The sequence below is a fragment of the Olea europaea genome, chromosome 10 (assembly GCF_002742605.1).
Source record: "Olea europaea var. sylvestris chromosome 10, O_europaea_v1, whole genome shotgun sequence".
Lineage (NCBI taxonomy): Eukaryota > Viridiplantae > Streptophyta > Magnoliopsida > Lamiales > Oleaceae > Olea > Olea europaea.
This window is the reverse complement of record NC_036246.1, coordinates 14,303,133-14,328,284: the sequence shown is the minus strand read 5'-3', so window position 1 is coordinate 14,328,284 and position 25,152 is coordinate 14,303,133. Positions and strand designations below refer to the sequence as shown.

Genomic DNA, 25,152 nt, shown 5'->3' with positions numbered 1-25,152 from the left:
GTATGGATCTCTCTGCATATTGCTGTGTGATTAGGAGTGTATATTTTGTATTATCATGAATTCTTTTCATTCATATATATATATATGATTGCTATACCATATGGTACGTCTCTTTTTGCTTCCGAGTTTTATGTAGGTTTGGCTGAAAAGTAATCATTAATTTTTGTCTCTTATATTTAGATAATTTGATTTGATTCATAGGAAACAATGATCCTTGTTATGAGACAACTTGGAACTAAGTACTTGGCTCTTATTACTCATGCTTGCAATGTTTTTGTGGATATGCAGATTGAAGTGCGTAATAATAAACTGGAAATGCAGTCTGTCAACAACAAATCATTAATTGAGGAACTTGATAAGCTTCTTGAAAGATTGTGTATCCCTTCCGAGGTTAATTTTATTACTCTAATCTTTTAGATTTTAAAATGGACTTCATTAGGTTATATAAGGTGATTTTCTCACTAGACCTTTTATTTTCCAATTGCAGTATGCAACATCTTTAACAGGAGGTTCATTTGATGAAGCGCGCATGCTTCAAAATATTGAAGCTTGTGAGTGGCTTACTAATGCTTTACGTAGTCTTGAAGGACCCAACTTGGACCGTGGGTATGCAAACATGCGAGCTGTATGTACACTACCCAATTTTCTTTTCTTCTGCTAGTTTTCTTGCTGAGATTAGTTGTGCAAATATGGTTGGTATGAAGAAAATGACTTGAGATAAATATGTTTGGGTGTGTCTTTCCAACATATTTGATAGATGCAGACTAGCTTTGAACTTAATTTTTGGATTTCTTCTCTAGTTCCTTGCGTTAAATAGAGCTACTAAAATGTAAAATGGTTAAATAAAGGCAAAGCATGAAATTGTGGCTTGGTTAGAGTGAAAAGAAGAAATATTATTGTTTTTTGTGCAAGTATTCAAGATATATTAAGCTAGTGGACTGCGTAATAGATTGCTCATTGAGTTGCATATTAGAGCAATAGTCTATGCTAGTTTTTGGACAATTTCTCTTACTAGCAATGTTGTTGAGTTTGTTTCAGGTTAGAGAGAAGCGGGCAGAACTAAACAAGTTGAAAAATACTTTTGTTAAAAGAGCATCCGAGTTTTTGAGAAATTATTTTGCTAGTTTGGTGGATTTCATGATAAGTGACAAGAGTTATTTCTCTCAGGTATTGTCATGGTGTGATGCTTTATGGTTAATGATTAATATCATATGAGGGAATCTACTTTTATGCTTTTCACTTGGATTAAAACAGCGTGGACAACTGAAGAGGCCTGATCATGCTGATCTGCGGTATAAGTGCAGGACATATGCTCGCCTTTTGCAACACTTAAAAGTAAAAAAGAGTGATTACGACACTTAGTGCTATTTGATGCCCAGCTTGTTTGTTTTTTTTGTCTCCTAACAATCTTTTCTTGTTTTCTTCATATTTACAGAGTCTTGATAAGAACTGCTTGGGCCCATTAAGGAAAGCTTACTGCAGTTCTCTGAATTTGCTTTTACGTCGGGAGGTTAGGGAACTTTGATTTTTGTGCTATGGTCTTGTAGTTATTAGTCTTTGTTCTTCTTCAGGTCTACGATTTGTAATATATGTTGTCCAAGAATAAGGTTTTACAATTAGTGGTACCTTCCTATTTGAAGACGTTCACAGGGATTGGATTGCACCTGAATATTAAGAGGAACTTGCATATATAACTTTGCAGTACCTGAGTCTATGGGTGATAAGTTTGAACTCGGGTGTTAGCGTAGCTTAGCATACATAAACAGTTTGAATCTCCAGTTTTAACTAGATTTTTTCCAAGTATATTGCTAGAAAACTAAAGCTTGCATAAATTATTTTTGGTATTAATCTTATGAATGTTAAGACCCCAAGTTTATTGGGAATAACTTTAGTTTTTTGTTATTTATGATCACTTTGCTACAACTTCATGATTCAAAATACTTGTGCTTCTTGGAATTCTTCGAGTTAGTTTTACTTCAATTCATATTGCTGTGAAAATTGTCAACGTAGTCAAAAGTGGAGGGACCTTGAAGATGGTTTCATGGCATATGGGGTTCCGAAACGATACAATAAAATGCAGGTGTAAGCAATAATATCGTATAAATTGGTTTTGATTGGACTCTTCAAAAAATTCAATTAATTTTCTGTACTTGAGTACCTGGGTTAATGTTTTGATTTCTTTGGTTGTGTTGTATGCATGCCTAATGTTCCATTTCATAAGCCCAGCCAAAATCATGCTTGCTTCCTACTAAAATCAATTGTATTTCTGATATGAACTTATAGATCTTATGGGCGACCTTTTTGATCTTAGCCCTACATAATTGGGGGCAACCCTCCCCTTCTCTGAACTCTGTATGAGGCTTAAACCTAAAAATCACTTGGAAGGAGGTATAATACTTTGTAGTTTTTCCAACAATTAGCCTCATCTTATGTCTGTTTTGATTGTTTATTGCTGTTGATAGCTTGGAAATACTTGATTTTTACAATGTTATATTTTTACTCTACAGGCTCGTGAGTTTGCAAATGAGCTTCGTGCTAGTACTAAAGCATCTAGGAACCCAACCGTATGGCTTGAAGGTTCTACTGGTTCCAATCAGAATGTAAACAGTGCAGACACTTCTACAGTTTCGGAGGCATATGCTAGAATGCTTACAATTTTCATTCCACTCCTCGTGGACGAGGTTATAATTGATGCCTTATGAACTCTCTCTCCACTCCTCGGAACAACACCTATCGGATACCTACTCATAACAACTCTCTCTTTTCACAAACTGCAGAGTTCTTTTTTTGCACACTTCATGTGCTTTGAAGTGCCTGCTCTTGTTCCACCAGGGAATCTTGCCAATGGCAGCAAAACTGGACCCAATGATGATGATAATGATAATGACAATGATGATGATCTGGGCATCATGGATATTGATGACAATGATGGCAAAACTGGTAACCTATCAAGTTTTCTCAACTCTTACTTTAGCATATGGGAAATTGTTTATCGCTCTTGCAATTTTGTAGGTAAAAGATCAGCAGATCTGGAAGCATTGAATGAGTCACTTCGTGATTTGCTTGATGGGATACAGGTGTTGACTATTCAAAGATCCAACTTCGAGATTTAACATCTCAAGTTCCAAAATTTTGACCAGCAGAATTTACCCTCCCTCTCTCCTTTTTGTGTTGATTTTTTAGGAAGACTTCTATGCTGTTGTGGACTGGGCATACAAGATTGATCCTCTGCGTTGTATATCTATGCATGGCATTACAGAACGATATATTTCTGGTCAGAAAGCTGATGCTGCAGGATTTGTACGCATTTTACTTGATGACCTGGAATCCAGAATTTCTATGCAGTTCACTCGTGTGCGTTACAACTTTCTTCTTTATCCATGTAATATCCTTGTATTTGAGTAATGATGTTTATTTACTAATATGTATTTAATCCTGTAGTTTGTTGAAGAAGCTTGCCATCAGATTGAAAGAAATGAGCGAAATGTTCGGCAGGTGGGAATCTTGTCATATATACCCAGGTATACTGAACCTGATAATTGAGATGTTTTTTGGGTGTATATTGATGAAGACTTTCATTCTTCTCATGTTGGCGATTTTTAGTTTGTCTTATTCAATTTGTAACTACACAGAAGGTAAATTATACTAAAGGTGTGCCGACACTATTGCTTAAATCCGTGACACTTTTTCCAATCTTGAGTGTGTTATTTGGAGCTCAAAAATGAGTGGGCAAGCAAAAACCTTCGGTTTTTGGGAAATAGTTATAAACTTATGTCACAGTCCGGGGATGCATGTCGGAGAGACCTGAGCTATTCGTTGCTTTAGACATCAATTGACTTGAGTACATTTATAGAGAGATGCAAGTAGTTCAGTGATATGTTGACTAGAGATTCACGTGTTTTGAATTAATTTTCTCCATATATTAAGTATTCTATAAGCATTTCACATTAATTTCAACCAGCGCCATAAGTTACCTTTCCCTGTAGCGTTTGTAGTTTCTTACTACATCTGTGGTTTTGTACTTGTTATATCTATTGGTTTACGTTACTTTTTACATAGATTTGCCACTCTTGCAACCCGCATGGAGCAGTATATTCAGGGACAATCAAGGGATTTGGTTGATCAGGCATATACAAAATTTGTGAGTTCTTCCTTTCACAATCATTTCTGGACATAAAATGAGTATTTTAGCCTCAATTTATGCGATCTAAGAGAATAACAGTCCACAACGATTAAACAATTGAGTTGGTTTGTTCCTCTCTCTTTATTGTAATATATATTTCTTGATTTTACAATACAACGTAATGTATTGACCTGTAATGTTTAGTTTTCTTATAATATTCTTGGTTGGTTTGGAAGTCACCATCAATATAATTCTTAGGTTGATTAATGATAAAGTACCTTTTGGTGTACTACAAGTCCACAATACATAAATTATCTCAGAAACATATATGTTATATGAGTAACAAAAATCACATTCATACACATCCAGTCAAATAATCTTTTAAACAAGGAATTTGTCAGTGCTTATCGCTTTTAGATATTCATTCTCTTATTATGGTATAAATATATATTACCTTCATCTTGATGTAGTAGCCAAGAACCCGTATAATCTAATCTTATTTGATTTTTTGTTATAGTTATCATAGATTCCCTTTCTTTCGCTTATGCATTATGGTTAGTATGCAATTTTTGAAAATATTGTTTGGCAGGTCACAGTAATGTTTGCGACATTGGATAAAGTTGCTCAGGCTGATCCAAGATATACAGATATTATGCTTCTAGAAAATTATGCAGCTTTTCAAAACAGGTATCATTTCACATATTTTATGCGATACTTGGACCCTATAACCATTAATTTTCTGTTAAGTCAGTTCATGATATTACAAAAATTATAATGTCTGCATGTTGACTGAAATGCCTGCAGTTTATATGACCTGGCCAATGTTGTATCCATTTTAGCAAAGTTTTATCACCAAGCAAGTGAATCTTATGAACAAGCTTGCAGTCGCTTTATCAACACAATCATATATTCAGTAAGTTGTTCAACCTTCGTATTTTATAATTCTATTTTAGTTTTGTCATTGCTGTATATGGTATAATGGTTGAATTTTTTAGCGAACTACCGTCATCAATTTCTAATATCTCCCTAAAATTTCGTATTTTTGTACTTTCTCAAATGCAGCAATTTGACAGGCTATTCCAGTTTTCACATAGAATTGAGGATTTGATGTTCACAATCACGCCAGAAGAGGCAAGTCTATGCAGATTGTATAAAATACCTAAATCCTCCTTGAGATGTATGTGTGGGTAAATGAGAATAAATTTTCTATATATCATTCAGTTACAAACAGGAGCCTTTATAGGCTAGGTCAACAAGTTAAAAAGGAAACAAATAAATATCCCCACTGAATCAGGGATAATAATTTACCTAATCCCAATCCCACAAAATCAGGGATTTAGAGTCTTATGATTTATATTATTTTACAACTAAATAGGAAGCTAAATAATAAATATTATTTTCCACGCTCCACCTCAAGCTGGTGAATAGGCATTTTCCATTCCTAGCTTGGAAACAAGTGTCTGAAACATTGTACTGTTCAGTCCTTTTGTAAACACCTCAGCTAATTTACCTGAAGTGGACACGTAGGGTGTGTAGATCAAGTCATTGTCCAACTTTTCTTTGATAAAGTGTTTGCCTATCTCGATGTGCTTAGTTCTATCATGTTGAATTGGGTTGTGTGCAATGCTAATAGTAGACTTGTTATCATAGTAAAGTTGCATAGGTTCATCCCATATGATCTTGAGGTCCTCTAAGATGATCTTCAACGATAGTAGCTCACATACTCTTTGTGTCATTGCTCTAAATTCTGCTTTAGCACTTTATCTGGCTACCACATTTTGTTTCTTACTTTTCCAAGAGAAAAGATTACTTCCTAGAAAGGTGCAATATCCGGATGTAGATCTTCTATCAACCATTGATCCCGCATAGTCTGCATGTGTGAATGCCTCAAGTACTAGTCCCGAGTTTCTTCTATACAAAATTCCTTTCCCTGGAGTTCCTTTGAGATATTGTAACAATTTGTTGGCTGCTTGCAAATGAGCTTCTTTCGGACTATGCATGAACTGGCTAATTGAACTCATGGCATACACTATAATCGGTCGTGTGTGAGATAGATAAATCAGTCTTCCTACCAACCGTTGGTACATTTCCTTGTCTATTGCAGCATTTTCCTCTGCATTTCCAAGTCTAAGATTTGGGTCCATTGGAGTACTTGCTGGTTTGCATGCTGTCTTGCCTGTTTCTTCGAGGAGATCAGTAACATACTTATGTTGGGAGATAAAAATGCCCTATCTAGAGTGAACCACCTCAATCCCAAGAAAATATTTCAACCTCCCTAACATTTTGATCTCAAACTCTTTAGCCAAACACTGACTTAGAACTGTCTCTCCTTATCATCATCCCCTGTCACTATTATGTCATCGACATATACCAAGAGAATTGTGACTTGTCAATAGAAAGCAATAATTTTGTATATAACTGACCATAAATTATGCTTGAATTGACTCAATATTCTAGGATATGAAGAGGAGATTTAGCTTACCATAAATAGCCCCCTAGAATCACTCTATGTAATTAGCATGTATATCTTAGATTTCTTTATATGGTTGTCAATCTTGCCTACATAATGTAAGACCTCCTCAAAAGAAAAGATAATTGGAACCATTCTGTTATGGTATCAGAGCCATATTCTTAAATAATATATATCATTGCTAGCTTTCTCAGTCATAGCCTCAACAATAATGGAGAAGCCAGATAATGCTTGTGTCAGATTTACTGGCAAAAATTATGCTGCCTAGGAGTTTCAATTAGAGACAATTCTCAAGAGAGGAGTTGTGGAGTCATAAAGATGGCAGCAACAAAGGAGGATCTGCTGTAGAAAGTTCAGCTGCTGACAAGGCAGCTTGGCTGCCAAAGATAACCAAATCATGTCATGGATTCTTGGTTCTATGGAGCCACATTTGATTCTTTCTCTGCGTCCTCATAGGTCTGCAAAAGCTATGTGGGATTATCTCAAGCAAGTCTATAATCAAGACAACAATGCTAGGCGCTTCCAATTTGAGTTGGCTCACTAACTATACCCAAGGAGACCTATCCGTTCAAGATTATTTCTCTGGTTTTTTGACTTTATGGAATGATTATTTTGATCTTTTTACAACCAAGGTCTCTGCAGAAGGATTGGAGGCTGGATTGGAAGCAGTACACCATGTACACAAAACCAGCCAAAGAGACCAATTTCTGATGAAATTGAGGCCTGACTTGAATATGTTCGTGCCTCTTTAGTAAATAGAAATCTTGTTCCAACTTTGGAGACATGTTTTGGAGAACTCTTGCATGAGGAACGTCTTAATACTCAAAATATTATGGAGCAGGGACATGTTGCTTCTAATATTGTCTGAGTTGCCTATGCTGCACATGGCAAGGGAAAGGGTCGTGATGTGAGCACCACACAGTGCTATAGTTGTAAAAAATACGGTTATATTGCTCCTCATTGTCCTCAAAAATTTCATAACTACTGCAAATTGCCAGGACACATTATCAAGGAGTGCCCTGTTCGTCCTTCACGATCCAATAAGGCTTATCATGCTGCTGTTGCTTCCCCTACTCTACAGCCTGCCATTACAAGTGTGGATGCTGCAACTTCTGTTGTTAGTTCATAGCTTCAATCACCTATTATAACTCGAGAGGCGGTGTAGGAAATGATTTTGAGTGCTTTTTCAGTATTTGGCCTTCAAGATAATGGTTCTTCACCTACTTCTTGGATCTTAGACTCAGGCGCCTCAAATCATATGACTAATTCTCTCCATGGATCTAGTAATATCAGAAAATATTTTGGCCCCTCACATATTCAAACAGCCAATGGTAGTGCTCTATCCATTGTAGTAGTTGGTGATGTATCTTCTAACTTTAATGATGTTCTGGTGTCTCCAAATCTCTCCGTGAATTTAGTATCTGTCGGCCAGCTTGTTGACCAAAACTATGAGGTACATTTTACTAATGATGGTTGCATTGTGCACGATCAGATTTCAGGGCAGTTGATAGCAAAGGGGTCTAAGCACGGGGCGGTCCTAGGACGGATGATGAGCTACTGGCGGAGAGTCCAGCTTCATGGAGTCTAAAATGTAGAATCATAACCACACCCCCTTGTCACAACAAAGGACCCATTAACCAGATAAGCTGTCATCTCTTCTCTTTGCAACTACCTGTTCCATGCAACTTATCTTCTTCCTCTGTCCCGTCTTTCCTTTGTAACGAGTCTTAAGTGTTAAATGAAGTTTGGCATAAATGTCTTGGTCATCTTAGTTCTAGGATTCTATCTTATTTCTTGAAATCTGGTCTATTGCCTAATAAAAAGCATTCTTCTTCCACTATATTTCGTGATTGTGCAATTTGTAAACTGGGTAAAAGTAAGACTTTAGCTTTTCCTTCTGAAGGAAGTAGAGCAACTCATATATTTGAGTTAATTCACAGTGATATCTGGGGCATTAGTCCTACCATCTCTCATTGTCAATACAAATATTTTGTGACTTTTATCGATGAGCTACTGGCGGAGAGTCCAGCTTCATGGAGTCTAAAATGTAGAATCATAACCACACCCCATTGTTACAACAAAGGACCCATTAACCAGATAAGCTGTCGTCTCTTCTCTTTGCAACTATCTGTTCCATGCAACTTATCTTCTTTCTCTGTACTGTCTTTCCTTTGTAACGAGTCTTAAGTGTCAAATGAAGTCTGACATAAATGTCTTGGTCATCTTAGTTCTAGGATTCTATCTTATTTATTGAAATCTGGTCTATTGCCTAATAAAAAGCATTCTTCTTCCACTATATTTCGTGATTGTGCAACTTGTAAACTGGGTAAAAGTAAGACTTTAGCTTTTCCTTCTGAAGGAAGTAGAGCAACTCATATATTTGAGTTAATTCACAGTGATGTCTGGGGCATTAGTCCTACGATCTCTCATTGTCAATACAAATATTTTGTGACTTTTATCGATAACTACAGTAGATATAGATGGGTTTATTTCTTGCGGCTCAAATCAGAAGTTTTCGTATGTTTAAACTATTTTCAATTCTAGTTGACACTTAGTTTTCAGCCACTATTAAAATTCTTCAATCTGACTCGGGACTGCAATATGTCTCATGAGTTTCAATCTTTCTTGCAATCTAAAGGTATTATCTCTCAATGTGCTTGTCCTCATACTACGCAACAAAATGGACTAGCTGAACGAAAGAATCGTCATCTTTTAGATGATGTTAGGACATTGCTCATTGAGTCTTTTGTTCCTTTTAAGTTTTGGGTAGAAGCTCTTACCATAGCAACCTTTCTTATCAATAGACTTCCATCTCAGGCTCTTGATTTAGGCTCTTGATTTCGACTCTCCATATTTCAGGCTTCATCATTGCAATCCTACTTATTCAAATCTTCACACCTTTGGGGGTGTGTGTTTTATGCATCTTCCTCCACCGGACAGAAACAAACTTTTTGCCCAATCCATTCGTTATGCATTCTTGGGATATAGTGTCACACAAAAATGTTGTTTATGCTATGATCCAAACTCTAATCGAGTTCGTGTTTCGAGGTATATCATTTTCTTTGAAAATGAATGGTTCTTTCCTATGTCTTCATCACCGAAGCCTTCTCTTTTTCTCTTACCTTCTTTTGATGACACCTCTACTGCTCCTAGTACTCAGGTTGAAAGGTTCAAGCCCGGTATGGTATGTCAGAGGAGACTTCCAGTGCTGTCCAGTTCTGTTCCTGTTTTAACATCTGCTCCCTTGCGCCGCTTCTATAGAGTATTTGGTCCCCTGACTGTTATGGATTTGAGTCACTTATGGCAAGTACCTGTATTCGTGCACTCTCTGCCACTATATACTCTATTGTTATTTCTACTAGTTACTCACAGGCAGTCAAAGAGAAATGTTGGCAGCAGGTCATGCAGGAAGAACTATGTGCTCTTGAAGCTAATGAGACTTGGGAAGTGGTAGATTGTCCTGTAGGTGTGACTCTACTTGGATGTAAGTGGGTCTATTCTATTAAGGTCAAGTCTGATGGTAGTTTGGACAAATATAAGGCTCGACTAGTAGCTCTTGGAAATAACCAAGAATATGGTGTGGATTACGATGAGACATTTGCTCCTGTAGCCAAAATGACCTCTATACGCACTATTGGCTATTGTGGCTTCTCAAAATTGCAGTTTGCTCCAAATAGATGTGAAGAAAGGCATTTCTTCACGGAGATCTGAAGGAAGATGTTTATATACGTCCTCGTGCTGGTTTATTTTCTACCCCTACTTTGGCAGTATGCAAGTCGTGTCGCTCCTTATATGGTCTCAAGCAAGCACCTCGTGCGTGGTATGAGAAATTTACATCTATCCTACTCAAGTTTTCTTTTCTCAAAAGCAAGTATGATGCATCTTTGTTCCTTCGCAAAACTAAAATTGATATGTGATTCTCTTGGTATATGTGGACGACATAATCATCATGGGTACTGATTCAGTTATGATTTCCCAATTAAAGTAGAATTTACAAGACTCTTTTCACATGAAGGATTTGTGCTCTGTCACATATTTTCTTGGTCTTGAAATTGCTGTTGGTTCACAGGGTACTTTTTTGTCATAGCACAAGTATGCTAGAGACTTGGTGGTCGCTGTTGGTCTCTAGGACTCTACACCTCTTGATTGTAACGCCCCGAATTTTCATAACACCCGGGCATTACCAAAGTTTCATGTTTTTTGTTTACTTTTCATGCAAAAAGATCAAAATGAAATTCTTTAATAAATAATAACTGCGGCATTCATAAATTTAACTTAAACATAGCAATTGTATATGGAAAATAACACTAAACATGTCTCAAAATAAATTAACAAATAATTATGAGGGCAGAAAAAAACTTAATGAAAAATTTATGCTTCATTACTATGATTCTCTTAGCAGCCTGCATCACCAATTCGTCACAGTCCAATCGATCCGAACCAACCTATAAAAATTTGTAAGAGTATTCAAAAACACCCAATAAAATACGTGCAGTTGCCATATGCAAATATATAACAATAAAATTATATATTTCATACCACTCTGATCTTATAGAATATATCGGTGACCAAATGACACACTCATTTTAGGTCCTCTTATAATCCCCTAGGATTTCATATCTCTTAAAGAAAATTGTCCACTGGCAATCCATTGAATATAAAGGCATAAGGAAACACAAAACACTTGCACATAAAGTATCTTATCTTGTTAGAAAAATCTGAAGCACGTTCAAAATCTTTTCGCCGCTCTGAAAAATACTTGATTAAAATATTCGATGTATGCAAATTTTATTTCCAATGCTATTCTCTCTCTCTCTCTTTCCCGTATGTATTGTATTTATTTTTTTGGTAGTCCATGATGAGGCTTCTGACATTGTATTTATAGTTGAAAAAAACAATAGAATTTTGATGGAATTGGGATGAAAAAGACGTGTACCACCAAATTTGATAAAGCTAACTTTTTGATAAAGCAAATCATGATGTGATTCATGTACTTGATTGTGATAAAAATATATATAATTAATACTTATTAAATCAAAAGTAGAATTATGGCCAGCCACTACAATTACAACTACGCAGTAAAATTCCTATATATCTACACGTATATTCATCCTAACAAGTGATTTGGGTTTTGGATTAGCTAAAAGAATTGTATTCATTTATCGACACTCAATTTGCCATCCTTATCAAATGTAATTTGGATTATCTACATTAAAGAATCCTCCAATAGGGTTTTGAAAAAAAATACAAGGTAAGGAATGATTGGGATTTTTTAAAATAAATCTAGCTTAGATTTATATTAACTTAAACCTTTGTCCTAAAATAAAAGAATGCAAGTTAATATTCTAATTCTTCTACACATGAAATTGGTGGTCCCAACTACACCAAATCCTAAACCAATTTAATTAATAAATTAAAAAAAAAAAATCTATTCTTAGAATTGCGATATCTTTGGCCTAACTTATCCACATTAACTTTTTCTTGAGCCTAAAATTCATGATTTAATATGATCTATTCAACAAGCCCAATATTGATATATTAAATCTTGATCCGTGAAAATCAAATTATTAGACCTAAATAAAAGAATAGGAATTTAAACTCATTTCATTTTAGTTACATTTATTTATTATTATTTTTTTTCAAAATAATAAAATACACTATATAAAACAAATAGTTTTTATTTTTAAATTTTCGGGGCATTACATTGATACTCCCATGGAACTTAATCTCAAGTTACGCAAGAAGAAGGTGACTTGTTAGCAGACCCCACAGCCGATCGTACCCTTGTTGGCGGCAGCTTAGTCTATCTTATAACCACTAGACCTGATATCTCTTATGCAGTCCAACAAGTTAGTCAATACATGGCTTCTCCTCGACACTTCCATATGGCTGCAGTTCGAAGAATCATCAGATATGTTCAGGGCACATCCATGCGTGGACTTTTCTATCCTGTTGGTACTTCACTTGATCTCGTCGCATGTAGTGATGCCGATTATGTTGGGTGTAGTGATACCCGACGCTCTACCACGGGTTAGTGTATGTTTCTTGGCCCGGTTCTTATTTCTTGGAAAAGCAAGAAACAGGACTGTGTTTCTAAATCCTTTACTGAGTCCGAATATAGGGCTATGTCACAAGCTTGTGCTGAGATACATTGGCTCCGTAGGCTATTGGATGAGCTTGGTTTTTCTCCATGTGGTCCTACTCCTCTTAATGTGGATAATACTAGTGCTACTCACATTTAAACTAATCCTATCTTTCATGAACGCACTAAACATATCGAGGTGGATTGCCACTTCATTCATGAGACATTTGAGGCACAGATTATTTCTCTTCCCCATGTGTCCAACAATCTTCAAGTGGCATATATTTTCACTAAGGCTCTCACATGGCTACGACACAATTTTCTTACAAACAAATTGATGCTGATTGATAAACCTCCATCAATTTGAGGGGGATGTCAATAGAAAGCAATAATTTTGTATATAACTGACCTTAAATTATGCTTGAATTGACTCAATATCCTAGGATATGAAGAGGAGATTTAGCTTACCATGAATAGCTCCCTAGAATCATTCTATGTAATTAGCATGTATATCTTAGGTTTCTTTATATGGTTGTCAATCTTGCCTATATAATGTAAGACCTCCTTAAAACAGAAGATAATTGAAACCATTTTGTTATGACTCCCCCTGAAGATGAATGTTTAATGAAACATCGTATGATCTCCTTGGCTTTGTTAATATCCAATGGCCACCATAACTTTTGCAAATCTTCCAAGCCATGCACATGGTGATTGTTTAAGTCAGTACAAAACTTTCTTTAACTTACACACAGTATCAGCAGCCAAATTGTTCCCATAACCCGGCGCAACCTCCATATAAATCTCTTCCTCTAATTCTCCATGTAAAAAAATGCATTTTTGACATCAAACTGCTGCAATTCCCAACCATAATTAGCTGCTAGTGACAATAAGATTTTAATAGTATTCATCTTTGCAATCGGAGCAAAAGTCTCTAGGTAATCAATTCCATAGGTTTGGGTATAACCCTTGGCTATCAACCTTGCTTTGTATCTTTCTATTGATCCATCTGCTCTATACTTCACTGTATAAATCCATTTACACCCCGCTAGTTTCTTTCCTGTTGGCAACTTTACCAATTCCTAAGTTTTATTTATTTTTTCCAACGCCTCTATCTCCACATTAATGGCTTGTTTCCATTTCTCATTGGATAATGCCTCGGATAAGGAGGTAAGAAGAGCAATGGTATTTAAGCTAACAAGGAATGCTCTATGAGATGGTGAAATTTTTTTAAAAGACAAGAAATGTGCAAGAGGATATAAAGGTTGATTTGTACACTCTCCAGTCCCTTTCCTAATAGCAATGGGAAGGTCCTGGTCATTATTACTCATCTGGGGTTCAATTTCAGCTTGCAATGAAGGATTATAAATTGTTACCTCATTCTTAGGATCTGGGTTGCAGTCTAGAACCTGCATAGATTTAGGGATGATCGTCTTCTTCCTCGAAAACACCTTGCCCTTTCCAAATCTCACATTCTCAAGAGCGGAATCTATATTTTCTTGGGGATTTTTGGACTCGAAGAGATAGGGGATACAGGATTCGGCACAGTGGAACAAGGCGAGGAAGTTGAAACTGATTTGGAAAATGGTAGATCAAGGAAAAATTGATCCTTATCTTCTATTGAATTCTCCCCTTGAAGATAAGGAGTGGCGAAATATGACTCTTGTTCATTGAAAGTAACATCTAACGAGACATAGAAGATGGAGGGTGGTAACACTTGTACCCTTTCTGAGTCGAATAATATCCGACAAAGATGCATTTTAATGCCCTTGGATCCAACTTTCCCCCATTTTGACCACGGATATGGACAAATGATGCATCCAAATATCCTAGGGACAAGATTATTTGAAGTTTGTAGGTTAGGATAGAATGTTGAGAGTGTTCCCATTGGACTCTTAAATCCCTAGACTCTAGAAGGCAAACGATTTATAAGATGTGTGGCTATAAGAACTGCTTCCCCCCAAAAGGATTTAGGCACATTGTTTTGGAATATGAATGCTCGGGTTGATTCAAGAAGGTGACCTTTTTTCCTTTCAGCCACTCCGTTTTGCTGTGGGGTATTAACACAAGATGACTCATGTATTATTCCTTCATTCTGAAAGTATGGGGATAGGACTTGATTGAAGTAATCCTTAGCATTATCCGACCTAAACCTTTTGATATTGGCTCCAAATTGATTCTTAATCATGGAACAAAAATTTGGGAAAACAGTACTAACATTAGATTTATGTTTCAATAAAAATATCTAAGTAACACGAGTGCAATCATCAATGAATGAAACAAACCATCTTGCCCCAGAAACATTAGGAACAGTAGAAGGACCCCAAATATCACTGTGAATATGATAAAAAGGAATAGAACTTCTTTTATTACTGATTGGAAAAGATACTCGCTTGTGTTTAGTGAGTTCACACACTTCACAATGAAAATCTTCAACAACTAGACCTTTAAACAACGAAGGAAATAGAATTCTAATGACTCTAAATGATGGATGTCCAAGTGGGCAATGGTGAAGCCAAACTCTCCCCTTATTGGAAAAAAAAGACTCTGAAACAAAAGATTGAGGTAAATTACTTTTGGTAATGCTTGATTGATTCGGTGGTGTTTCGAGGTAGCAGAGCCCATCCCGTTCTCTAGCATGTCCAATCATTTTCCCCGAATCCTTAGCCTGAAATACACAATAACTATGATGAAAAAACACATTGAAACATAAATCTTGAGTAAGTTTTTGGACAGAGACAAGATTTGTGGACAATTTAGGGACATGGAGAACATTTTTTAAGGTCAGTAATGGGCTTATTTTAACATCTACACCTGCTATAGTGGTCAAGGAACCATCAGCTGTGGCAATTTTCCTGCTGCTTGGACATGGAGTATATGTGAAAAAAACTTTAGGTGAATGGGTCATATGGTCGGTTGCTCTTGACTCCATAACCCATCAGTTTGCAAAGGTTATACCAGAGACATTTAATCCAATAGAGGATGGAAACTCACCTGAATACGCCAAAATCAACAAGTACCTTAAGTTTTCTCGAGGTTGCCGATAAGAGATTTCACCCTCTCGACCTTTTCTTGGTTGAGACCTATTGTCTGAGGTGCTATTTCATTCTGCTGTATCCCAGCAACATGGGCCTGTCCATTATTCTTTGACTGTTCTCTTTTTTTGTCTCCACTCTTGGCTTGGAGGTTTTCTGTGAAGCTTCCAACATTGTTCACGGGTATGACGTGTTTTCCTACAATAATTGCACCACAAGCTATCCTTGTAATCACGGCTCTGAGCTTTTGTTTGGCCAGACCTCCCATTTTCAACAACTGGTACTCATTCTACATTCATGGCTGAATTATTGACACATCAGCCACCATGGCAAAGCTATCCATGCTTTGTGGTTCAAGCATCAGGCTCCTTCTGCTTTTTTCACCTCGAATCAATGCTACCACCTCATTAAAACATGGAATTTCCTGCTTGCCAAGAATCTGGATTCTCACTTGGTCAAATTCTGGACTAAGTCCAACAAGAAAATCAGAGACTCTATCTTGCTCTATGAAGTCCTTTATAACAGCTGCATCCTCAGGACATTTTGTTTTAATCACCCTATAATGATCAAGTTCTTGCCATAAATATTTCAATTGATTGGCATATTCAATAACTGTTTTACTCCCTTGTTTGGCAGCGATTGTCTTCACTTTAACTTCGTATACTTAGGCCACATCTCTAGCTTTTGGAATAAGTCTGTTTAATTGTGTCCCAAATATCCTTGGCAGTAGCCAAGAACATGCATGTATCACTGATTTCAGGAGTCATAGAGTTCCACAGCCATGCCATAATCATGGAATCCTCTTCATCCCAAGCTTCAAACCGGGGATCTTCTGGTCTTGGTCCCGTACCCGTGAGATGGCTGATCTTTCCTTTTCTTTTTAGCACGGTGCAAACAAGTTGAGACCATTTAAGGTAATTTTTTCCATCTAGCCTATATGCAGATTGGATATTTAGCACTTCCCTAGATTGTTGGGATTGAACAATCTCCTCTGATTGTGTTGTAACAGTCATCTCTAAACCTTCGACATTCTCCACAAAAAGACACGATCACTAGGCAATTAAGGCAGATCGCACAAAGTAGAATTCAATATCAGTGAAATCTGAAAAAAAAAAAATTGTAGAACATATCAGGTCAGAAAAAAAATTTCCCAGAAACTTGTAAGCCTTATGGCTCTAATACCATGTGGGTAAATGAGAATAGATTTTCTATATATTACTCAGTTACAAAAAGGAGCTTTTATAGGCTAGGTTAACAAGCTAAAAAGGAAACAAATATATATCCCCACCGAATCAGGGATAATAATTTACCTAATCCCAATCCCATAAAATCTAGGATTTAGAGTCCTATGATTTATATTATTTTACAACTAAATAGGAAACTAAATAATATATATTATTTTCCACAGTATGTAATCAGGTAGTTATGAAAATCTTTATTTTGTGCTACAGCCCTTCCTACCTTTTAGAAAATGATCCATGATCCTGAATTGATCTTACGAGGGATTGCAAAGCCCAAGTTTGTCTATGAAGAATGGATCTAATTGTATTAGTGTCTATAATTGATTTATTTGTGTAATTCTAATCGATAGGGCCTTATTGTTAAGTGATATAAGATCTTGTGCATTGGACCCATGGCTGTGGAGCATTGTACATTTTCTTTTCCAAATGAAATCCCCTAGTATATGGAGGAGTGAAAAAATGCATTTATTTGCTCTATGTAAGGATAATATTTTCATTTTTATGTTGTTTTTCTGAAATGTGTTTCTGGAGCTTCAGATTATCCGATTGTCTAATTTATTTTAGCTATTGATTTTGTGCCTGAGCCATATTGCATTATATTCTCTTGCACATCTTTAAATGAAATGTTCTTTAAAAAACTACTTCCATGGGAATGCAGTCACTGCACGCCTCTGTGTGTGAAGCATTTGTCAAAATATCATGAGAGCTTTGGAAAAACTGATTTTCTCTTTGCGGCAATTCTCATTAAAAGGGCAGTCAGCCCAATGCTTTAATAGGACAAGAGAAATTATAGGAGATCTTGATGTAGGATGCTATGAAACAATTATAGGAGAAGGATAGAAGAAGAGAAACGAAGGCAGAAGAGAGAAGAAGAGGGAGAAAATATCAGTTTATTTCATATATCACAGTTGTTTTTTGTTACAATGCAAAAAGCCCTTTACATAAGGTTTCAAAGATTTTATTCTAACTTTATATAAGGTTTCAAAGATTTTATTCTAAGTAAAAAATATTTATAAAAGATGTTAAATCAAACCCTAGTCATGTTTTCTAAAATACGCATAAAAATTGGAAACTAGATTATATAATCTCTTCTAATATTCCATCAGATCTCCTAGTGCTTGTTTGGTAGTGATTTGATAATTGATTTTTTGATCGTTAGAGATAAAGTGGGTTTTACCCGTGAGAGAAGAATTCAAAAATGACGGTTAGAATAGTGAAATAACGGTCAAAAAATTGATTTTAATTGACATAAAATCTGTACCAAACAAGCTCTTAATATCTTATTAATATCTTACTAATTCCTTGGAAACTAGGATCTAAATTTGATTAAAAAATTACAACTAGGTAGGTTAGCGTGTGCTATTATAATAGACATAAATAACAGTAAACACGTGACATGGTGCTTAGGGCCTAAGACACCACCATCCCTAGGGCTTTAGTTCCTTGCGTTAACAGCATTACAATTGTTGATGAGGGCTCTTAATGTAATAATTATGCATGCTCAACTTATGGTATCATTAATCTTTGAAACTGCCTCTGCCTCCACAACCACAAACTAAACATCCAATAAATTTGGGGTTGGCTACATCAATCCTTTTCTGCCTGTCTCAGCTTCCACGTGCAGCATAAGTAATAGCTTAGAAGTCTAATGTCCTCTATGCTCATCTTCTCTATTTGATATGCTTCTGGCGTACTTTAGATCGTTTATTGAATCATGGTTTTTACTTTGTACCCGACACTGCCATATATGATTTCACTTGAGCACAAGATGGCATGAGTTACTCTCCCAAATGATTGTAGTAAGTTTGACCAGTAAAAGATCGATACAACTTATTGGCAGAAAGTTTTATGGTTCAACTTGATATATGCACTATTTGAAATCTTTTTTTTTTTTTTTTTTTTTCAAACTGCTCGAGGAGATATTCTTAATTTGTTATGTAGAGAGCACAAACTGAGAGTTGGAAAGTGCATATTAGTGGCATTATGAAATAATAGCTCGGCTTGTCAGCACAAGCAGTGTCACACCACTAGCAGTTTTCCTAGATCATGTATCAAATTTTTATATTGTTAGCTCCATATGGACTTAGCTTTTGAGTCTTGTCATTGCCTGTATTTGCTTTCAAACTTAAGTTATCTGTGATTAAAACTGATGCACCAAAAAAATTTCAGATCCCATTCCAGCTTGGACTGTCAAAAATGGATCTGCGGAAGGTTGTAAAATCAAGTTTGGCTGGTGTAAGTAAATCCCTAAACCTAATGAATCTGGCATCTATTTTTGGACATATTTTTTGAGTACATATTTAACCTTTTTTAGGTTGACAAGTCTATCCATGCAATGTATAAGAGACTGCAGAAGAATTTGACGTCAGAGGAACTGTTGCCTTCGTTATGGGATAAGTTGAAGGTATATCTCTTTTATAGTGTGAGCACCAGGTTTAAGGTTAAAAACCTTGGGGTTTCATTTACAAATTTCAGGATGATGCAACTTAAATTATTAATGATCGACTGAGTGATGAGATATGGAAATGAAATCTGAATGCATATAGGTGAACTTGAAATGTGAGAATCCATGGCATCTATTGTACTTCCTGCTGCATCTAAACTAAATTTACAAATAATTAATCTGTGTGGTAGAACTGTTAATTTAAGCTTGGTCTTTTTGCTATGTTAAAGAAAACTAGACATTTTGCCCCTGTTTGACAGCCTTTTTTTGTGTAGAACAAATTTTTCAATAGTATATTTTTGGAGAATGTGAGGTTAAAAAGTAGGAAAAGATTTGGATTTACATGAAGAATATTTTATTATGAATGTGATTGAAAATGAGTATGAGAGAAAAATAGAGTTTTGAAGGAATGGTTGTCAAATAGGGGCTTTATGAGGATATTCTTGTCGGAAGGATCATTTAGAGGCAATTTTTTTAATGCCAACAGAGGTTCATTATACATTAAAAAAATTTTAATTATAAGCAAATAATCTCCCTACCCAATCTTTGACTTTACTGAAATAAACAATCTTTTCTAAATATTACGGCATGGTAATATTGCATTTTTAGTTTTTTAAATGCAAGTGAGCAACATTCCTAAACCTTTATAGCATGGTTTATCATGCTGTCTCAGTTTGAGATGGCATTTTTCTATGGTAGTTCATCAACATTGTCAGCTGAATTGTGGATTAAAATTTAGTCTGGCAGAGACAAGATGGATGAGTATGCAGACAGTAAGAGCATGTTTTGTTCGTAATATTCGATAGTACTGGACATTACAATCAACAAAATTTTAACATCTTTCTCTTCCTATGTACTGTCTACCCTGTATCATGTTTGCTATAGGAGTTAATGTCATTGGATATTGTCCATGCCATGACTATCAGTATAGAAGTACATCACTAGGTCTTTTCAGTTGAGAATGAACTTGTAGTCCTAGTTTGTCCCCATTATTTCCAAAATATATTTTTTTCTCTTATTTTCAACCACATATTTTTCAATAAAATAATATATACGTAAATCCAAAACATTTTCTTATCTTTTAACCACACATTCTCCATCTAAACTATTCCAAAATGTATTTTTGGCCAAAAAAGGGGCTCAAACATGCTTGTAATGTTATCCTCCTTTCGAAATTGATGTACGAATGGAAACATTGCATGCTTCAGGCGTTGTATTACTTGTTTGGTGTCTTGCTCTTTATTTTCTCTTCCAACTGTTTTATCCTCGATTTAAATTTGTACATTCTGAACGGTGCAATTGGATAGTCATGCTCTGTTTGGTGGATAAAAATTATTATTATTATTATTTTTTTAAATGAGTTAATGAACTGTAAGATTTTCTTCATATTCGACCATGTATAACTCGTGTTTTAATTATTGGCAGAAGGAGTTTCTTGACAAGTACGACAGTTTTGCCCAACTTGTAGCAAAAATTTACCCCAACGAGAGCATCCCATCTGTCTCAGAAATGAGAGATCTTTTGGCATCTATGTAGAGGAGCAGCAACTCTTCAAAGTTTATTAGTTTTTGAAGCACAAAGTTGTATCTATAGCCACAATTTGTTTCTGTCATCGACCAATGTTATTTGTATTAAGACATTGAGTTCCAGTGTGTATTTCTATAGTTATTTGTTAGCTTTGTTTAAATTGAAGGAATGAAATGCGTGTTATTGATATTCAAGACAAAAAAACATATACTTCTGCCATATTGCCTGAATGATTGTTTTATTAAGGAAATTAGGCCCTGTACCTCATAAAATAAGTATTTTGTTTAGTATCTTTTAAACTATAATTAAACAAATCAACTAAGAATTACGCCCTATTCTGGCCAAATGCACCAAGAACATGATTTCCTACTTGGAACTACTTGAGTTATAGTATGTTGAATTTGAAGCGTGTAATTACAAGATTTTGAAGTATAATGGCTGCACCAAATGCTGCCACTACTCCGGCTGTGGAATCTAATCTGGCTGCCGTATCATTATCCTCCGATGAGTTGGCCGCCAAGGCATTGGACGAGATTTGAAGGGTTTAATGGTACGGAATAAGGCTATTAAAGGGAAGGACGTGGTGCTGGGCACACTTGGAGCCAATTCTCGTTCATAATTCTGATACAGGTTTTTCGAAGGCGGTGAAGCTGCAGTGTTCCTTGTGCGCTGCCGCTTTCTTCGCCTCTAATCTGTCGAGAACCGCCTCCAAACATCTTAAGAAAGGGGCACGCCTCAACTTTCCTTCTGTTCATATGTTGATTTCTTCAATGCCTTCTGCTTTTGTTCCAGTTTTGAGCTTGGCAGAGGGTACCAATACGTCACAACCTCACAAATATCAGAAGCTTAGTTCAAGCTCTGGTAATAATCGTTGCGACGATGGCAAAGGTCGTGGTGGAACAGCATTTTCTGTACAACATGTTCCACCACTGGCCATGGTTGATCCATCAAGATTTACAGTGGAGTTAGCCAATTCACCCGTGATTTCAATGGCTCGTACTAGTGTTGTTCCTGTTGCTAATGATGCAAGCCCCTGCGTGATCGCCTCTGACGGAGGGCGTCTGGATGGCAGGCAACAATAGCAGCAATTGGTCTTGTCAAGAGGGAAAGAGGATTTGGGAGCTTTAGCAATGTTGGAAGACGGTGTGAAGAGGCTGAAAAGTGAAGATACTAGTGCAAATAAATGTTGAGCTTGAAATGGCTGGAGGGAAGTGAAAAGTGGAAATTGCTTTATATGGGCGATATCTTATTTTGCACGAATCTGATTATATAGACAATTTTTTGTCAATGGGAAAATCACCATCATATTACTTTTGTCACTTTTTTAATTTTTTTTTAAATTTCTGTCATTATTTAGTGATTGTCACTTTTTTAATTTTCCGTCCCCATTTTATAAATTTGTTAATTTTTTTTTAAATTTTTATCACTTTTTTTTTGAGTTTGTTATTTTTTAATGTGTATTTTTTTTTGAATTTTTGTTACTTTTTTTTAGTATTTGTTATTACTTTTTTTTTTTTTTTAAATATTTGTCATTTTTTAAGTGTTTATCAACTTTTTCAGCATCCTTGATTTCTATTACTTTTTTCAGTAACAAACTTTATTTTTCAATAAAAGTGACATTGTATGTCACTTTTTTAATAAAAAGGTGACGTTTAACTTTTAAAAGTGACATTGTATCACATTTTAATGTTTCATGGTATTTTTTACTTCCAAAAAATATTTTATATGATTTTTCAAAAGACTTCTAATTTTAAGGATATTTTCGTAAGTTGTCCAGTTTTATTTTGAAGGGCCCCAAAAGATGGGGGTGGGGTGGGTTGAGGTGGGATGGTTGAAAAAGACAATCCCTTTTTTTAATTTCTTTTCTTAATTTTTGATTTTTTTTTTCAATTTACTTAATATGGTAATTATCAAGTTACCATTTTATCCTTTCCAATTTAGTTAAAATAGGTTAACATTTACTTTTCTTGGTTAATTAACGGTCAAATGTACGGTTTTCATCAATTTGGACCATCGATGCATATTTTTGAAAGGTTTGGGACTGTGGGTGGCACAAACTAAAAGTTTGGACAAAGTCTGTTAATAAACGAAAAATTTGGTATCTCGGCTACAATTTTCCCTAAAATTAATGAGTAATGAATATATGATGGGAGAAGTTATAATGAAATCAACACGAGTGATGAGAGAGGACAATAAGGAAGTTAAGGTTGTTTCTCCTATTATTTGTGTAAGTGGGAATCGTGGCAAGTTGGTGTGTGTAGGCTTCTTATAGGTGGCTAAATTTGTGAGTGGACGAGAGAGAAAACTCAAAGGAAAAGAAAAACATGTGAACATATTGATTATACTTTTATATATATATATATATATCTCTCTCTCTCTCTCTCTCTAAAACCCTTTATTATTATTATTATTATTATAAAAGTCATTTACCACTACACGTGACACTCCTAAACTCTAAATGCATTAATTCAACTTAACTAAAAATAATTTTAGCACCATATCTTTTGACACCGATAAATTAGGCTTCACTAATCCAAATTAACTTTTTCTCGAGCCGAATATGCAAGATTAATTACGATCTAGCCAACGTGCCTAATATTTATATATTTATTATTGTTCCGTCAAAATCTAAATTTTAACCCAAATGAAATTGAAATTTGCTATATATCATTTTAATCCTTAACTTTTCAAAATATTAAAATATAACAATCTCTCACCCTCGAAAATTTACCTCAACTAATCGAAGAGTTCTGGGTACTTGGTTCTAAGCTCTTCTTCCTTCTCCTAAGTTGATTTATCAGGTCCATAATTTTACCATTGGACATTGACTAAGGGAATTTCTCTGTTTTTGAGTTGATGTACCTTTCTGTCCACCATCATCGTCAGGAATTCATTATATGATAAGTCTTTTTGTACCTCCAATGTCTAATAACTCACCACATGATTGAGATCATGAACATATTTTCTGAGCACCGAAACATGGAATACGTTATGTACTGCTACAAGTCCAGGTGGTAAGGCAAGTCGGTAAATCACAACACAAATCCTTTCAAAAATTTCGAAAGGTCCATTAAATCGTGATTTCAACTTCTCCTTCTTACCAAATCTCGATACACCCTTCATGGGTGCTACTTTAAGAAAAACTTTGTCGTCCACACTAAAATCCAAATCTACAATCAGAATAAATTTTTTGTCGAGCCTGCGCTATTTTTATTCTGGCTCTAATCTTGTCAACTGCCTCAACTGTTTGTTCAATTATTTCTGGACCCAAAATTCTATTCTCTCTGATCTCATCCCAATGGATAGGGGATTTGCACTTCTTACCATAAAGAGCTTTATATGGGGTCATGCCTATAGTTGTCTGGAAATTATTATTGTAAGGAAACTCCACTAAAGAGAGGTGTGTCTCCCAACTATCACTAATATCCAAAACACATGCCCCCAAAATGTCTTCTAGAGTTTGGATGGTTCTATCTGATTGTCCATCTGTCTGAGGATGATAAGCAGTACTAAACTTTAGTTTCGTCCCATGGCTACCTTTAAATTTTTCCAAAATTTAGATGTGAACCTCAGGTCTCTATTTGAAACAATGGTGACTAGAACGGGATATACATGAAAATGGCCCAAATAGTATATAACCTTTTCCAAAATGACCTTTGACTTTTTTTAGAAATTTGAAACTACCTAAAATATCCTTGGAAAAATTTAACAACCAACCCTTTATATAATAAAAAGTTTCTTTTTTAGTCCTTAAAAAATCTAACAAATAATTTTTCTAAAAATTTGTAAAAATTATTAATGAATAATTATAAAATGGAAAAACCCAAATATAAGAGAGGACCATATAATATAAAAAAGATTGTTAAAAATAAAAAAGAAATTAAATTTGAAGAAGAAATTGATAAGATAGGATATCAAGAACAATTATATGCATCACAAGAAATATTAAAATGTTTTAAAGAAAACTTAGTAGAAAATTTCGCTAAAGGAATTGTAAGGTCAATAATCATAAAAGATATACAAGATATAATAGATAAATTGGAAAAAAGAAAGAAAAGTATATCAAAATATGAAATACCTTTTGGAACAGACATAGATATGATAACAGATATTGATATTATAAACTCTCAAACATTATTAGACTTTGAAGAATTACTTAAGAATTTATGAGATTAAAATTTTGATATTTTGATTATTAGATTATTAGATTTTTGTTCGCTCATAGTAGCACCCA

At 35.2% G+C, this 25,152-nt stretch overlaps 1 protein-coding gene across 1 annotated transcript in view; it reads left to right on the top strand.

Moving 5' to 3' along the window:
- LOC111401328 (exocyst complex component SEC3A-like) overlaps positions 1-21,164 on the top strand; it is a 35,635-nt gene extending 14,471 nt beyond the window's left edge. Inside the window, exons 9-25 of the mRNA XM_023029021.1 lie at positions 289-390; positions 488-625; positions 1,039-1,167; positions 1,255-1,335; positions 1,436-1,510; positions 2,508-2,681; positions 2,778-2,940; positions 3,013-3,077; positions 3,184-3,354; positions 3,442-3,521; positions 4,060-4,141; positions 4,713-4,810; positions 4,928-5,036; positions 5,186-5,254; positions 19,118-19,183; positions 19,263-19,352; positions 20,817-21,164. Of these exons, the coding sequence (XP_022884789.1) occupies positions 289-390; positions 488-625; positions 1,039-1,167; positions 1,255-1,335; positions 1,436-1,510; positions 2,508-2,681; positions 2,778-2,940; positions 3,013-3,077; positions 3,184-3,354; positions 3,442-3,521; positions 4,060-4,141; positions 4,713-4,810; positions 4,928-5,036; positions 5,186-5,254; positions 19,118-19,183; positions 19,263-19,352; positions 20,817-20,927 (1,803 nt within the window). The 3' untranslated portion in view covers positions 20,928-21,164. The remainder of the gene's footprint in view (positions 1-288; positions 391-487; positions 626-1,038; positions 1,168-1,254; positions 1,336-1,435; positions 1,511-2,507; positions 2,682-2,777; positions 2,941-3,012; positions 3,078-3,183; positions 3,355-3,441; positions 3,522-4,059; positions 4,142-4,712; positions 4,811-4,927; positions 5,037-5,185; positions 5,255-19,117; positions 19,184-19,262; positions 19,353-20,816) is intronic.
- Positions 21,165-25,152: the final 3,988 nt, after the last annotated feature.